Genomic DNA, 16,030 nt, shown 5'->3' with positions numbered 1-16,030 from the left:
TGGCAATGGAGAGTTGTGGAGGCAATGGTGGTGGATGGTGTTAGTGGAGAGTATTGTGGTGGTGACAGTGTTGTAGGTGGTGGTGGCGATTCGGTGACGAACCAAACAGAAGCTGGTGGACATGTATGTAACGTTCAGAGCCAACAAATGTAGGGAGTAATCGTCGCTGAAATGATAATGCACAAACAACGAATGAGACTCTGACAAAGCTTCTAGGCGAATAAATACATCGTATATGATTGAAGTTTTCCCGCATCGGATGAGGAGATATTTCGAGGATATATAAATATGAGGTTTTACATTTAAAGATCACTAATAAGAATTAATAGCCACAACTCATAACTCATAACAACAATGTGAATATTCTTTTAGCTATGAATTGCAGTTCGCAATTATTAACCCTCAAACAAATAATTATTTGTTCACACCTCAAAATGAAGTGGAAGGAGGTGGAGGAGAAGAGAGATAAGAAGAAAAGAAAAAGTAAGAGAGAGAAAATATAAGATGTAATAAATGATAAAAGGAGAAAAATAGAAATACAAATAGGTGGAAATGAAGTGTATAAAAAAGGAGGTGTGTATATATTATTGTTGGGACATAATAATGTGTTCTTTATATAAAGTATTTAATATAATTGTATTTTTAAATGCATGAACATGAGACTTTTTTTTTATTTATGTTAGAATAATTTCATGTCAATTAATCAATGGGGTCAATGGTGTGTTACGAGTAATTTGATTCATCAATTTGCTTATTTTTTACTTTTTGTGTATAAGTATGTATTTTTAGCCATTATTGAGGTTGGGAATTGGGATGGTGAGGAGTTGTTTTCAAACTGCCGACAATCCAAATCCCAATAATGCCTTAGTGATGATTGTTACGAAGGATGGGTTTGCCAAACACAAGAATCCATTTGCAACTATTGGATTGTATTAACCAATTCAATCTTGTATGTAAGTAGTGCCATCAGTTTTTACTCTCTTCTCATTTCCCACATGTTGCTCTATTTCTACTCATTTCCAAGTGTCTTTTAAGACTACCATTGCCATTAAATCATGGAAATCCTTCAAGCAGCATCAGACAAGAAGGTGCAGCAGAGCTCCAAGAGATTCACTACATCCTTAGTTGCATTTTTCATAGCGCTTCCTGTTGTCATAATTACTCTAACTATGTACTCAAATCCAAGCGTAATGGATAATATTATCACAACCAGCGCCATCCCATTGGGAGGAATTAGAGTCCTTAATATATCAGATGACAACATTAGCACTGAGTCAGAGGTAATGTAACACCATTTTATGCATCTCAATTGTTTAATTTATATTTGCTAATTGCTCTGAGACTCACCCTGCTTCTGAATGGACATGGCCAAGTTAAGGTGGGAGAGAAACTTCAAAATGACAAAGAAAAACTGCTTCATGGATTACTAGCTTCTGGATTTGATGAAGCATCATGCATAAGCAGACTGCAATCTCACTTGTACCGCAAACCTTCTCCTCACAACCCATCTCCATATTTGATATCTAAACTACGAAGCTATGAACAAATTCACAGAAGGTGTGGTCCTAATACCAGAGCTTACCACAGAAGCATGACAAAGATTGTTAAGAACCATGGTGCTTCTGCTTCTGCTTCTGCTTCTGCAATGTGTAAATACATCGTGTGGACACCTGCCAATGGTTTGGCCAATCAAATGCTTAGCATAGCAGCAACTTTTCTTTATGCAATCCTCACAGACAGAGTGTTGCTTGTGAAAATTGGGGAAGACAAGCATGGTTTGTTTTGTGAGCCATTTCTCAATTCAACTTGGATTTTGCCTGAAAAGTCTCCATTTTGGAATGTGGGGCAGCAAGTCCAAACATATCAAAGCATACTACAGAAAAACATGGCTAATAATAGCACTATAGAGGAGCATTTACTACCATCAGTTCTGTTTGTTAATCTAGCACACACACGCGATGATCCTGAGAAATTTTTTCACTGTAATCACAGTCAAGATCTTCTCAAGAAGGTTCCTTTGTTGATTTTGCAGTCAGATCAGTACTTTGTCCCTTCTCTGTTCATGACCCCAATTTTCAATTTGAAGATCAACAAAATGTTCCCAGAAAAAGACACAATTTTCCACCATTTGGGGCGCTACCTTTTTCATCCTTCAAATGAGGCATGGAGACTAATCAGCAAGTTCTATCAGGAACATTTAGCAAATGCAGCTGAGAAATTAGGCCTCCAGATAAGACTGTTTAACGGTGATTCTGTTCCAAAACAAGCTGTTATGGATGTACTTATGAGCTGCACCTTAGAGAATAAGCTACTACCAGAAATTAGTACACAAAATTCAGTGTCTTCTAGTGTCAAAAACCTCACTGTAAAGGCTGTTCTGGTGGCATCTTTGTATCAAGATATTGGTGACAATTTAAGGGCTATGTATCTAAAAAGACCAACTGTGACAGGGGAATTAATAGAGGTTTTTCAACCAAGTCATGAAGGGCACCAAAAGATTAACGATTATGAACACTATTTGAAGGCCTGGACTGATATTTATCTACTTAGTTTATCTGATGTGTTGGTAACTACACATATGTCTACTTTTGGTTATGTTGCTCAGAGTTTGGGGAATTTGAGGCCATGGCTTCTTTACCAGCTGGCTAGTAATGACACGCGTGTTCCGCAATGTACACAGGACTTCTCAATGGAGCCTTGCTATCATTTTGCTCCCAGGCATTACTGCAATGGAATGCCCATTGAAGATTTTTCTTCTTTCCTTTACTTGAGGAAATGCAAGGATATTTCTACTGGTGTGAAGCTAGTCAACGATCCTGTATAGTTGTTTTCTTCATGGTTATGTACTCTTTTTTAATTAGCTCACCTAATACCTATTATTCTAGTCATTCAATTTGCGGTTGGTTAAATTAATAAAAATGGATTGACTGAGCCAGTTTATGTGAGGATAAAATTATTAATTAGAAGTTATTTATGTTAATACTTTTATAGTCAACCTAAAATGTTAGGCTCAATAGCATCTTAACCGGTTTAAAGGTCTCGCAATTAAGTGAAAACCACAAAGGTGAACGAGATGATTTAGTTAAAGAATATCATACTCAGGTAAGGCATATACCATATGATGACATGCTAACTAACTTAACATTATGTCTCAGCCAACCTAAAATGTTAGGCTCAATAGCAATTTAAAGGTCTCACAATTAAGTGAGAACAACAAATGCAAACGAGATGACTTAGTTAAAAAACATCATGTCTCACGTAGGACACATCAACCCTATGATAACATGCTTACTAACGATAGCACAAGGCTGCCCAAAGCAACCACTATTTCAAAAGTCATTCTACGAGGCTACGAGCCTAAAATATATGTGTAGTCGTTAATTAATATTAAGGATTGTTCATTATGCTAAACTCAGTGTTTCTCTAGATTGTAAGATTTTCTCTTAACGTCTTAACAGTTGCTCAACTAGTAAGAGTAATACTTAACATACAAATTCTGCAAAAGACGATCTTTTTATTACTTAACTACAATGAATGCACTTACTACTCTCACCTATCAGGTATAAATCTATTTTCAATATATATTTGAATCGAGACCATTCAATAACTCAATTCAACAATCTCCATCACCATTAAGCCCTAAGCTCTAACACCTGGATTTCAGATAGTCCTTTGCATTACTCCCAATTTCAGCGTGATCCCAGCTCCGAGAAAAAATACTCGCTGGAAGGGGCGAGAAACATGTACATCATGGGGCAAGTCAGAAGGTTGGTGACACCAAGACGTTACAGTGTGACATTCCAAGAACTTCTTACCTTCTGAAAAATGAGCTTCCATGAGAAAGTTGAAGTCATCTTTGTGTAGTTTGGTAGCATGTAATACCAAGGTAATGAGAATGAGTTTACATTAATTCTCACAATGTCAATTGTTCTTCTCCAAGCGAGTTGATCCTATTGGTGGAGAGAAAATATTAACAATAGTCTAATTTAGAGAATTAATGAGGAGAGTGATTGACCCACTCTTTAAATTGATGAGTCTATTTTACTAATTTAGTAATTTATAATATAAAGTAAATTAGAACAATTTCAAAAAAATTAATAATTAGATTATGATATTTTTTGTTTAAAAAATATTATGATAATTTTTAAAAATTAGAGATAAAATCAAATCAGATAGTTTTCAAAAATTAGGGATAAAATAAAATCAAAATTTTTTTTTTACAAATCAAAACTATTAAATTCAGATTGTGAAATTGATTAGGATGACTTAAATGGTACTTGATGGATTAAAATATCTTAAGTTTAGGATTCAAATCGTATTGGTATCTGACTACAACAAAGATTGTGAAATTGATTTCGGAAAGTGTTAGTAAACAGTTAAACTGAAGTGTTAAGCGTTGATAAGTTCGTTCATAAAAGAATGAAATATGGTGTCAAATTGTGTAATTTGACGGCTTATTGATTATGTAATTTAATAGACATTTTACATGATGAATGATATATTTCCTTTTTCTATTGAGGAACTTTTGAGCACCAAATAGTACTAATTATGATCAATTTGAATATTGACTCATTGAATTCCTATTTTACATTATATCGATGCGTTTGAAAGTCTGATACGGCGGTGCTGAGCTGTTCCGCTATCATCTTCTTCCCTAAATTATGTGTTAGGGTTTGCACAATTCCAGTTTCACTGCAATACCATAATATCGAAATTCATCCACCGATTCGTTTTCACAACTCGCGGAATCCAATCAATATTCACAATCTCTCGCGATTCGGTACGATTATCTGTTCCCTGTTTGTATTTATGGAAATTGAAATCTCAGTCTATGTGTGATTTTATGATCTTGTAATTTCAATATTTTGTTAGAAATTGATGATTTAGTTTATGATTTACCCAGTAGCACGTCACCATAACCCTGTCTTTGTGTGAAAAAATTTGTGAGACTCAACTTTCATATTCTCATACAAATCGATTAAATGTGCATAAATGATAGATAGTGTAGGGCATTATATTTCTTTATGTGGGTGAAACTGAGATTTCATACATCTTGAAATCAATACTCTATACTGAAGAATCAACTTGAAAGTAGCAAAAAAAAAAAAAGAAGAATCAACTTGAAGGCTTAGTAAGACTTGAAATTTAAATAACACCATAGTTTGTTATACACATGCAATGCAAGCAGGGGCGGACCCACAAAAAAAAATTCTACTTACCCCCCTATAATTTATTTTTTTTGAACCCTCTGAGAATTTAGATTTGCACCCTAGACCCCAACTCCTCTCTCTCCCACAGTCAGATCCTTCTCTCTCTTTTCTGATTTCTCTCACACGATACACCACAATCACTCTCACCATACCTCATCAACGCGCACCACCACCGGCCACCACCACGCCGGCCGCCGCTCAACCACCAGATCAGTCCAGTCGTCCCTCTCTCTGGCTCTGCGGTTCTATAGACTACAGGTATTACTGATTTCCTTTCTCTTTCTCTTCTCCTAACCCTAAATGTCAAAATTGATTTCCTTTCTCAAGCTTGATTTCCCTAAATTGATTTTCTCAAATCATTCAAATGATGCAAACTCTTAGCTTGGTTTTGTCTCAAACTCTCTCTGATGTGCTGTCAATTAGATGATTGCAGATTTGCAGGGTGGGAATATATGTGTTAGTGATGGGTTGCTAGAAAATGCTCTCTCCATTCTTGTTTTGGTTTCTCTATTTTAGTGGGGCTGTCATGGGTTGAGGGGGATGAAAAACTGATTGAGTTAGTTTAGCTTTAGTTTTTTTTTTTTTTGAGAGCAAAATGCATCAGTTCAGCCTATAGCCATAACCAAAGGTCCAGGACCAGTTTTTACATGTTTCAAGTGAATTGATAAATGTGATGCAAGTTGAATGCAATAGAAGACCATTCTTATTCATTAAATTCCATCATATGTACGCAGATCAGTTTTCTCACTGAGTTGGGTGGTTAGATTCTTTTCTCCCAATTACCTGAACTAGTAGTTTTTTGTTTATTTCGCTCTATAGAAAATGAATAAAATATACAATCACTTAGCTTTAGTTAGTTGAAGTGATTATTGGTTTTTTTATTAGAGTGAACTTTAGTTAGTTGAAGTGATTATCTCGTGGCTGCCTTCTTGATCTACATGAATAAAAGAACATGAAAATATAGGGAAAAAAGAAGTAAAGAATTATAAGTTTATAACAAAAGCAGTGGAGGCTCTAAGAACCCAATTGTCAAATTTAAGTCCCACATAAGGCATAAGAGACTCATGAGTCTGGACAAAGGAGGAAGCGGAAATGTTTACAGTGAGCTCAGCTTACACAGTTTTACAAGGAGAGGTGAGGGAACCACCACATAGACTTTATCATAAATTATGGTCACTCAAAGCACCCTCAAATGTGCTATCACTGGCTTGGAAAATTCTACTAGATAGAGTTCAGTAGATTGGTCCGTGTTTTCCTTCTGTTTTTGGCCTTGGGTCCCTTGCTTTGTGGTTTAAAAGGAGGGACATGGTGGGAGGTCTCCTTCACTGGTTGCCCGTAATTATATGCCCTGGCTAATGGGTTAGAATCTGAATTGTTTTGTTCTGTTTTCCTAAAGGCCTATACTCTGTTAGTGTAGGGTCTTAGATTATATTCTCTTTTCATTTTACATTTGTACCAAGGGTTGGAATACCCATTGTACTCTACTTTCTATTATTAATAACACTTTGGTTTATCAAAAAAAAATTGCTGTAGAAATATTGCATTTGGTTAATGACTTGAAATACCACATTATAGTACTATGAAAACTTGACAGTTTATGCACTGACTTGAAATACCAAATATGTGCTATATTTGAGTGAAATGTGTGTTGATGTGGTTAAAGTTGTTTTCAATTATATTTTTATCGATGTGTTCATTTGAAAATTTTGAACCCCCCGACCCCGGGGTCCTGGATCCGCCACTGAATGCAAGTATATGATCACAATCTTAGCGGTTGACTCAATCAACAATTGTGATGAGTTAGTTTATAATCAAATAACTCTTTCACTTTAGAGGAGTCAAATTCATCCCAAGGTAACTTCGAGAAGATGTGACCTTATGAGCATTGTTATATATTACGAACGATTTCTGATGAAACACACGAATCCTCCTATACGTGTCACTGCTGGAGTGAAAATTGGGGACTTCGAACTATTCAATTTTGGGTCTCTGTGAAAATGATTGTGGCCACATTACACTTTCCTACTTTTCATTTCTGTAACTTTCGTAATATTATGTAACTAAGCATTATTGGTAACCTCATAATGATACTTCTCAGATTATTTTTGCCTGATGCTGATTTGCTTCTTTCTGACAGTGATTCTTGCAAAACTGATCCTTGCAATATCAGATATTTCACTACAAACAACTGAACAAGCGCACTTGAGCAACTGTAATGGGTATAATCAGGAGTTGCTTCTCTCTCATAGCAGGGACAGTCTTCGGGGTTTACTTGGCTCAGAATTACCAGGTTCCTAACCTCAAGAAGCTAGCTGATACTGCAATGTTGCAGGCAAAGCAAGTTGAGGAGAGATACCGCAAGTCTAAGAAGAAGGGTAGGGATAATGATGATAACTATGATTAGGACCTCTATGAACTCCATTGGAATCAGGTTCTTGTTTTGGGAATTATTTTGGGGCTGTTTGCCCTGCATTATACAGGATCACTTACCTTTTATTGACTCACTTCTTGGAAAACACCAATTAGTTAGGATCTTTGCATAAGTATTACATCTATAAACTTGTACCTTGTCCATTTTCCAAGGATAACTATCTTATTCCTTTGTCCTTCTTGTTCTGAATCTTGCTTCAGGATTACATGTTAAGGAAGTTAATGTTTGATTTACTCAGATTCTTGAGTTTTGGATAATGTAGTAGCTCGTTGATGTTGACAGAAATTTGTTTACTGGTGATCAGAATTTTATTAGTAAATATCCCAGGGAGTGTTCTGCCCTTATGAACAAATGTTCTTGTTAAGTTTGTTCCTTAACTGTTGCTCTCCGTGATTATATCTGATTGGGGTTCTTCTTTCAAAATATTATCTTGTTTGTTTAGCATTCTAACTGGGATGAAAAGCGGAATGGCACTTAATCCCTTCATCAGTGAATTTGTTTTTCAATTAGATTCATTTCAAAGTTATGTAAATTGACATCTTTGATGAGCTAACTGTGAATGGTGAAGCATTGAAGATTATACTCATCAATCAATGAACTAAAAGCAACTCATTTCTGAGCTATTAACGAGTTAAACCTGTGCAATTCACGATCCCTCATTGCATATACAACTAAACTTCACACAAATAAGATATCCTAAATTTCAAATTCTCTCAGTTTGGAACATGTACCTTTCAAAACAGTTGATGGAACTCAATAGTACTCCCAATTTTTATTCTGTGCGTGAAAACTCAAAGTCAGTTTATTATACAGCTCTTGTGTTAGAAAGATGATGTATTAGTTGATCATCTTTTGAAATTTCAGTTCACTTTCTCAGCATTCCTTCTTATCTGTGAAACATTTTAATATTTGTATTTTCTTCGTTCATTGAATTCCATCAAAATCAAAATCTCTCTAAAATATTGATCTGCATTGTTATTTTAGTTCAGCACTCCTTTGTCTGCAGCACGTTTCTTCCTTTTCATTTTTGTCAAAACTTTCATCATTTCTTTTCTTTTCTTATGATAGCCAAAGTTCTCCGGTAGGCCCCTACATCTAGTAACCGTGTATCTCGAAATCTTCCAAACACGCTTCAAAGTTTTTTTGTTTATTCTTTTGCTGAAAGCTTAGGATTCTTTAACATGTAAGAAAAGCACAATAACAGTTTTAATACTACTCAAAAATCTTAAAATGTGTGTGCCTTCTGAGCCGTCAAATAATTGTCCTCAGCCTTTTTTTATGCACTTCTGATATCCAAATTTGTTCTTTTTCTCTTGTTAATTGTCATTTCTTCCAGCTGCATATCTGTAACTGGTTGATCAAACTTGCAACAAAACCACAAATTTGTTCTGAAAGAACTTCAGCAAATCTATCTATCTTGAAGTATAACATGAGTTGTGCATATATTTGATCTATTGAATGACAATTACATTGAGGCTACATCATCATAAATAAATAAAAGCATGCTACAATCATATCATGATCATAACTGAAAATGAGGTGAAAATAACTAAGAAGCCTAATTAAGGTAAACAGGTGCTGCAGTTTTCATCCAACTATCTTATTCTTCTGTCAGTTCTGTGGATGGCAGCTACAATGGAAACACTAGTTGAAAGGGACTTATATCAGATTTCTCATAACCAGGAATAGCCTCAAATTCATCAGTCCCCAGGTTGGCAACAAAAACCCCATCAGCATAAGAATGCAGATACACAATGTCCCCATCATAAGGATGGAAACCCGCTACTCGCTTATAGTAGTTATTACAAAACTTATCAGGGAGTTTTGTTGATAGATTGGTAGTGTGCACCAAATCCCAGTAATCATTTTCTATCAGTTCCCACACAGTCAAATAATTTAGGCCAATATCAGCAATCCTCAGTCTCCCACAACAGGTTCCAAGAAACCCGAAACTCATTATATTCATCGAATCAGCATCGTCTGGATAATCAAGAACATCACTCTCTTTGCTATAAGGATCAAAAACAAAAATGCTAGTCCTCCCCATAAAATAAAGGAACCCTTCATACTCAACACTGAGAAGCCAATGAGGAGCAAAAGCAAAACCATCCGGGCAAGTCACCACCGTCTGCTCCCACGTCCCGGTCTCCGACTCGAAAACCGACACTTCAAACTCGAACGATCTTCTAATGAAAGACCGAATAATCACCACGCGAAAACTGCGATCGCGTTGAACCTGAACCAACGATTCCGCCGCTGCAGCTACTACTTCTCGCGAAAGCCCGAAAAATGGATCACAAACAAACCCTACCGCGTACAGATTCCCAATCTGGTTTGCAGGAGATGGGGCTATCTGGGTGCATTGTTTGGTAAGCGGATTGTAAATGGAATAGCCATTACCAGTTGTGTATCTGGTGTTACAGCACAATAGCAAACCATTGGAACAACCACAGACGTTTCCTTTGACGAGGATGTCTGGGGACAAACCCAAATCTGGGATGAGAGGTGGATCATCATCTGGGGTGATGAAACCTAGCATAAGCTCATGGGGTGTGAGGAAGATCAAGAAAGCATTGAAGAGATTGTTCTGACGAGTGATAAATTGTTGTATGAAAATTGGGGATGAAATCAAATCTAACCAACGCTTGGAGGTGCATTTGCATCCAGCGATGGATCTGAATGGCAATCGGATGAAAATTTCTACTAACAAATCATCTGAAAAATGGTTGATGTTGCTGAGTGAGGGTTTTCCAGATGAGATATCAGCCATACAGATACAGTACAGAGAGAAACAATCAAAAACACAAACACAAGTGGCTGGATCGTTTTTAAGAGAGAAGAGAAACACAAACTAAACTTTGGCAGTTAGTTGCTCTGTTTCTTTCGATTCAAAGAACCCAAATTAATAGGAATAGACATCAACGTTTTGAACGAACGCATTTTCTATAGTTATTTTTAAATACTATATAGGAAATAGGAAATTATATTATAAATATGTTTGTTTTCTTTTAGAATAATATAAATCAATGAAGGCAAACATTCAATGATGGATAAGAAGAATGAGTCAGATCTGAAAAAGTACTGGATGCAGAAATATTGCTCATTAATGCAATTTAATATGTTTTCTTATTTTATTTATTTACTTCTTTCAAAAAATTATTTTATTTATTTACTGACTTCTTACCATTTTGTATTTTTTTTAGATGCATATTTTTTATTATTTTTTTCATTGTAAGTGCGGAAAATGAATAAAGCCAACTTTAGAACTTTGCAAATATAATGCTTAGGCATTGGGGAGAGTCACGGCGAGGACCCATGGGGCAAGGCTGAGAGGAGACACCAAAGAGATCTTGGACACCACATCTTAACCCAAAACCTTAAGACATTAGGTTTATGGGTCCATCTCCTTATAAACTCTCCCTCTTACTTTGACTTCTCTGATGTGGGACTTGACTCTAACACTTGATTCCAACAATAACTAGAAATTGTTTTGAAATTTACATGTATAATGGTATCAAAATTATATACTTAGAAAAAGAAAATATATATTTGAAATCCATTAAAAAATTGACTATTTCGGACTATACGTAAGAATAAAATTTTAAGTAAAAATGAAAAAAAAATTAAATATAGAAAAATTTATTTATTACAATAATAGATATTTCATAGATGATAAAAGTTGAGTTAAATTATTAAAAATATAAGGGTGTTAAACAATTAGTTTAGGGTCCGTTTGGTACACTGTATAGTATAAGGTCTGATAGTATAAGACCTGATTGTATTAGGCCTAATAGGATAAGACCTGATAAAATTTTAATACTATACAACGTTTGGTCATACACTGTATAATTTGGTGGCGACACTAGTGGTGTGGTAGTGGTGGTATTGGAAGGTGATGGTGGTGGCCGTGGTTGTGGATGGTGGTGGTGGCGGCGGAGGTAGTGGTAGTGGCAATGGTGGTGACAATGGTGATGGATGGTGCTGGTGGCGGCGGTGGCAGTGGTGGTGGAGGGTGAGGGCAGCGACAGTGGTGGTATAAAGGTATCAATGATGGTGGAGCATTGTGGTGGCGGCGACGAAAATCGAGGTGGTGGTGGCGGTAGTGGCGACGATGATGGTGGAGGGTGGTGGCGGCGGTGGTAGTGGCGATAATGATGACCAGAGCGTGGGTGGTGGCGGCGAAGGTGGCAGTATTGGTGGAGGCGGTGGTGGTGGAGGGTGGTTGTGGTGGTGGATGGTGGTTGTGGTGGCAGTGACGGTGGTGGTGGTAGTGGGTGGTGGTTGTGGTGGTGGTGACGTGGTGGTGGTGGTGGCGGCGGTAGTGGTGGAGGCAGTGGTGGTTGAGGTGGCAGCGATGGTGGTGGTCGTGGTGGAGGCGGTGGTGGTGAGGGTGATTGTGGTGGCGGTTGATTAAATATATTAAAATAGTTTATACATTGCACTCTTATCATGCCTTATCCATCATCCATGGGGTGGATTAAATAATCCATCATTTTGATGTATAAGAGGAGATTGATGTATAAGCTTATACAATACAATGTGAGCACCAAACAATGGATAAATTCATAATGTATTGTATAAGTCTATACTATCAAGTCTAATACAGCGTACCAAATGAGTCATTAGTTTATATTAGATTTTTTATTGGTTTTTTTATATGTCAATGTTAATTGTTAAAAATATTAGTAAATTAGTCATTCTTAATGTTCGAACTCGTCACCCTTCACCAACAATCTTAACTAGTGGTTGTTGGCAAACTTGAAGCAGGGTCAAACAAGCTCTGCCGAGCAGGGGCTACATACCATCGCGAGCGTGTTATCGTGCTTCTGGAAGATGCGTAACGCGGCTATTTTAAATATGTTATGCAAGGAGCATAGCTATTTAGTAAGAAACAAAATTTGCAAAAGACGATTTTCAGCAATCATAGCAATTGTCAATATACATGATTGGGTGAATCCTTATGAGCATGGGCGGACACATGTTCAGGCAAGGTCTGACTTTAGCCACACCAGTTTTTTTTCTCTTTTTTTTCAAAAAAAAATTATATGCTTTCATTTTATATACTCTCACAATTGTGTGTTGCTTTCATTCTATTCTCTTCCTGAATGTACTTGATATTGTGTATGTTGTTCATATCTATCATGAAATTAATGTTCACTCAAATTATTGTGTCCATCATGTCATCCAATACAATACATAGATAAAGAAGAATATGCTCAAACATATAAATGATAATAAACGGAAAAACTTTCACTCAGCACTTTGCAAGCTACTAAAAAAATTCATTAGAAGAAATTTTGATGTAACCTGCTATGTGCTGTTGTGGATTTTTCATGCACCTCCTATTTTTCGGCCTCCACTATTAGTATAGTATAGATTGTTGTCTTCCTATTGTATTTCCCCTGTTTTATTGTTCCTTTTTCTTTACACTGTTGTTTTCACTTTGTTTGTTTTGTTATATTTCGTTGTAAGCTTAGTCCTTCTTGAACTGTCAACTCTTCTATTTCTATGAGAAACTTTCTCTCATGGCTTTATCTATAATATTTTTCTATAATTTCTTTTATGTTTAGCCACACTGATATATAAGGTTTGGATCCGCCCCTGCTTATGAGAGAAAAATTAAAAACATAAAACACATTGTTTGCAACTTTCGTCCTAATAGCCTTGCTTCTAGATAGAGTTTTAAAGGAAAAGTATTTCCCTCACTGCACCATACATGAGGCGAAACTGTCCGCTAATGCAAGCTATTTTTTGAGAAGTATCTATGGGGCACGATGGATCATTGACAAAGGGGGTCTTTGGAAGGTAGGTAATGGCACTCAATTTCGAATTTGGGTTCAGAATTGGATTCCAACCTCTTCTGATTTCAGGATCCATGCACATGCCCTGTCTCAACACCCTGTATCGATGGTCTCTGAATTGATTGATGATGTGCATCAGCGGTGGAATACCACGTTAATTCGAGGAGTTTTTGGTGCTGAGGAAGCTGCGAAAATTTGTTCAATTCCACTCTCGGTTCGAAGGCCACCAGATCAGTTTATATGGCATGACTCCATTAATGGAGAATATAATGTGAAATCTGGTTATAACTTTGTTATGGCGACCCAATCTATTTAGCACCTTTCCACTTCCTCGATAGTCGATGCCTTTTGGTAGGGAATTGGGTTTCCCACCCCTTAGGCTCCCCACCCCACTTAAAGTGGGAAAATTACCGTAAAGTCCCTCATGACTAGAATACGGTAAATGATAAACCGTTTGCAATACGGCCAATTATTTACCGTAATTTATTTAAACATATAACAGGGGGGACCACTACCCATTTCACCATTTTCAAACCCTCACCTTTCCCTCCCCAAATCGCCCCCCCCCCCCCCCAAATCGCATCCAATCCTTCGTTCCTGCACCAGAACTCCTTCAAAGGTCTTATCTCATCATCATCCAACTTCCATCAAAGCTGAATCAGACCTTCATTCAATCAAACAAGTAAGTTTTGATTTGAAACCTTTTGATTTCATTTAAGTTTAAATTAGGTGAATGATTCAACTCTAGGGTAGTCGATTGATGATTAGAGGTAGGTTGTGTTGTCTGAAATTGCATGAAATGAGTATGGGTACGAGTGGGTTTCACTGCTAGGTCGTGAATGGGTTTCATTGTAAATTCGGTTATTCATTTTCCGTTTTCAATATGGTAAATGATTTATCGTGTTTAGTATGGAAAATGATTAACCGTTTTTTTAGCCAGATTTTATTTTTCTTATTTAGTGAAAATATTTAAAATACATATTTAATTAGTGGAAATAGATAATTTATTTAGTGAATTCTTTAATATTGAGATAACATAGATAGTTGAAATTACTTAGATAATTGAGATAGTTGAATATTGAATAGTTCATATTGAAATAATTGATAAAATTTGATGTTAAATTTGTTTGCTTTGAATAGATAGCGAGAATGAAGGGCGGAAATAGGTCTCGATCTACTAGTAAGGATGTAGGGGGTACAGAGGATCGACACCGGCGCTTGCATGCTTCTAGCCGGCGCGGCGATCATTGTGCAGCCACTCAGGCGGTCGAGTCTTCAGCTCCGGCTGCTACTATGTCGTCACCCATGGTAGAGTCTTCAGCTCCAGCTGCTACTATGTCGTCGCCCATGGTAGATTCTTCAGCTCCGGATGCGGCTGCTTCTGTGGCGTCTACCAGGGGAGAGTCTTCCGCTATTGTGCTGGATCCTACTCCGCCGTCTCCGATGGTTGAGTTATCTCCCCATGCCTTTCCTCAGCAGCCTTCCAGCGAGGAGACATCTGGCGAGGAGTCTTCTTCTGACCATGAGCGTGAGGGGAGTAGTGAGGAGGAGCTTATTCTTGAGGAGGAGGTTGATGCTGATGTCGTGCCAGAGGAGGGGGCACAAGGCGGTGATGATGACCTGATCCAGAGGGTGGTGTCGTTTCCCGGGGGGCCTGATGACCTGTCGCTTCTCACGCATTATGCCGATCACAAGGCTCCCTGGACGTGGCATTCACTCCTACGCACAGACCCGCGGTACGTGGACCGTCGGGCATTGAGGTTGGCCACGATTGAGGGGAAGGTATTGAACCTCCCTTGTGATGGCGATTCAGACAGCCATACACAAGTTCGACAGCTGGTGCAGCTGACGGGTTTGTATCACCTACCTTGGTGCGGGTACCCGGAGACAGACCCAGGCCTCATATTGGCCCTTGTTGAGAGGTGGCATGATGAGACCAGTAGCTTCCACATGCCGTTCGGGGAGATGACTATCACCCTTGACGACGTGTCGGCTCTTCTCCATCTCCCCACGCCTGGCAGGGGGAGCGAGATGAGTGTGCAGCGCTCTGCGTCCAGCTTATGGGAGGATCCACCGCTGATTATCTTGAGGAGTTTGATGCGACGCATGGCCAGAATATTCGGTTCTTTATGTTGAAGACCCTGTATGAAACTGCTTTGGAGGGTATGTCTTAATTATTACTTGATTAAATTGTATCTATTTTTAGCGTATTATTATAAACCGTTAACTTAATTCATTTCATTGTAGAGCACAGGTATGAGGATGCTGCCCGGATTTGGCTTGTGAACCAGCTTGGCGCGAGGCTCTTTGCCAGCAAGAGCGGGGGATATCACACGACTGTCTACTGGATTGAGATGCTGGAGGACCTTGGGCGAGTGTCGGAGTACGCATGTGCATACTAGTGTGTGCAATCGAAATAACTAAAAGCTAAATGCATGATCATGAAATTAAATGAGAGATGAGTGGTTCAGTAAAACTCCCTGTACTCAAATTAGATACAAACTTGAAAGCACCAGGACATGGTAAGTTGGGCCCTCTAACTCAGATTAATTCCTGTAAGATCACTTAGTCCTTGCAAAAACGAGCAC

General features: G+C 37.8%; 3 protein-coding genes across 3 annotated transcripts; 2 read left to right on the top strand and 1 right to left on the bottom strand.

Moving 5' to 3' along the window:
• The first annotated feature begins 785 nt into the window (after positions 1-785).
• Positions 786-2,935, top strand: LOC130745722 (probable fucosyltransferase 8). The gene is made up of 2 exons (XM_057598090.1): positions 786-1,280; positions 1,379-2,935. Exons 1-2 carry the CDS (start codon positions 1,056-1,058, stop codon positions 2,822-2,824), a joined length of 1,671 nt encoding a protein of 556 aa, XP_057454073.1. The 5' UTR covers positions 786-1,055; the 3' UTR covers positions 2,825-2,935.
• A 2,324-nt stretch (positions 2,936-5,259) lies between these two features.
• On the top strand, positions 5,260-7,993 carry LOC130745720 (uncharacterized). Its single transcript, XM_057598088.1, has 2 exons — positions 5,260-5,468; positions 7,348-7,993. The coding sequence occupies exon 2, from the start codon at positions 7,426-7,428 to the stop codon at positions 7,612-7,614; it is 189 nt and encodes a 62-aa protein (XP_057454071.1). The 5' UTR covers positions 5,260-5,468; positions 7,348-7,425; the 3' UTR covers positions 7,615-7,993.
• A 1,061-nt stretch (positions 7,994-9,054) lies between these two features.
• On the bottom strand, positions 9,055-10,566 carry LOC130745719 (F-box protein At5g07610-like). Its single transcript, XM_057598087.1, has one exon. It carries the CDS (start codon positions 10,409-10,411, stop codon positions 9,272-9,274), a length of 1,140 nt encoding a protein of 379 aa, XP_057454070.1. The 5' UTR covers positions 10,412-10,566; the 3' UTR covers positions 9,055-9,271.
• Positions 10,567-16,030: the final 5,464 nt, after the last annotated feature.

This window comes from Lotus japonicus, chromosome 3, assembly GCF_012489685.1.
Source record: "Lotus japonicus ecotype B-129 chromosome 3, LjGifu_v1.2".
Classification (NCBI taxonomy): Eukaryota; Viridiplantae; Streptophyta; class Magnoliopsida; order Fabales; family Fabaceae; genus Lotus; species Lotus japonicus.
Note: the sequence above shows the minus strand (reverse complement) of the source record. Positions and strands in the feature narration are given on the sequence as shown.

Excerpts from the sequence above, each read along its gene's own strand:
- LOC130745722 (XM_057598090.1), top strand. The coding sequence starts at position 1,056 with ATGGAAATCCTTCAAGCAGCATCAGACAAGAAGGTGCAGCAGAGCTCC. Across the intron at positions 1,281-1,378 it reads ACATTAGCACTGAGTCAGAG|GTGGGAGAGAAACTTCAAAA; the intron begins GTAATGTAACAC and ends GGCCAAGTTAAG.
- LOC130745720 (XM_057598088.1), top strand. The coding sequence starts at position 7,426 with ATGGGTATAATCAGGAGTTGCTTCTCTCTCATAGCAGGGACAGTCTTC.
- LOC130745719 (XM_057598087.1), bottom strand. The coding sequence starts at position 10,411 with ATGGCTGATATCTCATCTGGAAAACCCTCACTCAGCAACATCAACCAT.